The sequence below is a fragment of the Calidris pugnax genome, unplaced genomic scaffold, assembly GCF_001431845.1.
Source record: "Calidris pugnax isolate Ruff unplaced genomic scaffold, ASM143184v1 scaffold312, whole genome shotgun sequence".
NCBI classification, from domain to species: domain Eukaryota; kingdom Metazoa; phylum Chordata; class Aves; order Charadriiformes; family Scolopacidae; genus Calidris; species Calidris pugnax.
Genome location: NW_015091046.1, coordinates 467,011 through 468,586, shown reverse-complemented (window position 1 = coordinate 468,586; position 1,576 = coordinate 467,011). Strand labels below are relative to the sequence as shown.

The 1,576-nt window shown below is 67.6% G+C and overlaps 1 protein-coding gene across 1 annotated transcript in view; it reads left to right on the top strand.

Annotated features, from left to right (window-relative positions):
• Positions 1-551: 551 nt before the first annotated feature.
• The window catches only part of FSCN2 (fascin actin-bundling protein 2, retinal), a gene marked incomplete at its 3' end in the record, with an annotated part of 3,613 nt that continues 2,588 nt past the window's right edge, over positions 552-1,576 (top strand). Inside the window, exon 1 of the mRNA XM_014956589.1 lies at positions 552-1,374. Coding sequence (XP_014812075.1) covers positions 552-1,374 — 823 coding nt within the window. The remainder of the gene's footprint in view (positions 1,375-1,576) is intronic.

Genomic DNA, 1,576 nt, shown 5'->3' with positions numbered 1-1,576 from the left:
AAAATGCCTGGCTAATTGGTAAGGCGCTTAGGGGCTGGCTGGGGGGCGGCGGGGCTGGAGGTGACCCGCTGCTGAATCAGAGGGGCCGGTAACCTTAGCCCGGGGGGGGGGAACGGATACGCCGGCCCCGCGCCCGGATCGGGTTCCCACCCAAGTTTTCCACCCCACGGCTTGACGGGGCGAGAGCCGGGGACGCGGCGAGGGACGGGCGCAGCCGAGGAGCCACCTCGGGGGGGGCTGCCGCTGTTGCCCCCCTCACCCGGGGTCTCGGCGAACACCCCGCTGCGGGTTACGGCCACCCCGGTGCCCGCCGCAATCTCTCCGGACTCGTTAATCCTACCTGGGGCTAATTAAACGGGCTGTGGGGCCATCCCGGTGTGCCCACCCTCCCCAAACCACCACCGCCTCGCCGTGCCACAACCGTCCCACCGGGACCAGTGCGGCGGCGGCACCGGGTCGGGGCAGACGTTCCCCCCCCTGCCACGACGCCCGGGGCTCGGTAGGGGCCGGGGAAGCCCCCCCAGCCGCCCCCCCCGGGCGCCGGGTGGAAAATGCCAACGAATGGGATCCACCAGGTCCTGAAGATCCAGTTTGGGTTGATCAACTGCGAGAGCCGGTACCTGACGGCCGAGAGTTTCGGCTACAAGGTGAACGCCTCGGCCCCCAGCCTGAAGCGTAAGCAGATCTGGACGTTGGAGCAGGATGAAGCCGACAGCTCCGTCGTCTTCCTCAAGAGCCACCTGGGCCGATATTTGGGAGCCGATAAAGACGGGAAGGTGCGTTGCGAAGCGGAGCAGCCCGGCCGGGATGAAGGCTTCAGCATCATCACCCAGTCGGACGGGCGTTGGGCGCTGCAGTCGGCCCCCCACCGGCGTTTTTTCGGGGGGCGGGAGGATCGCCTCTCCTGCTTCGCCCCCAGCGTGACGGAGGGCGAGCTCTGGACCGTGCACTTGGCCATGCACCCCCAGGCCAACCTGCTGAGCGTCAGCCGCCGCCGCTACGCCCACCTCAGCCCCCAGGAAGACGAAATCGCCACCGACAGCAACCTGCCCTGGGGGGTGGACGCCCTCATCACCCTCTGCTTCCAGGACAAGAAGTACAGCCTGCGCACGGCCGACGAGCGCTACCTGCGCTGCGATGGCACCCTGGTGCCCCAGCCCGGCGACCGCACCGGCTACACCTTGGAGTTCAAAGCCGGCAAATTGGCTTTTAAAGACTGCGATGGCAAATATCTGGCCCCCACCGGCCCCACCGGCACCCTCAAATCCGGCCGGAGCTCCAAACCGGGCAAAGATGAACTCTTCGACCTAGAGGAGAGTCACCCCCAGGTGGTCTTCACGGCGGCCAACGGCAGATACGTCTCCATCCGGCAGGGTAAGGGGGGGCTTCCCTGCCCACCCCCGGGACCCCCGCGGCAGGGGGAGAGCCTACAAGAACGGCAGGGGGGAGGTGGTGGGGAGGGGGATCATGGTGGGAGCCTTAGTGGAGCCGTGCAGGGCTCTGTGGGGGTGTGTAAGGGGGGGTGTGTGTGTGCGCAGGGGGTCTGTGGGTGTGCACAGGTGTGTGTGCATGTGTG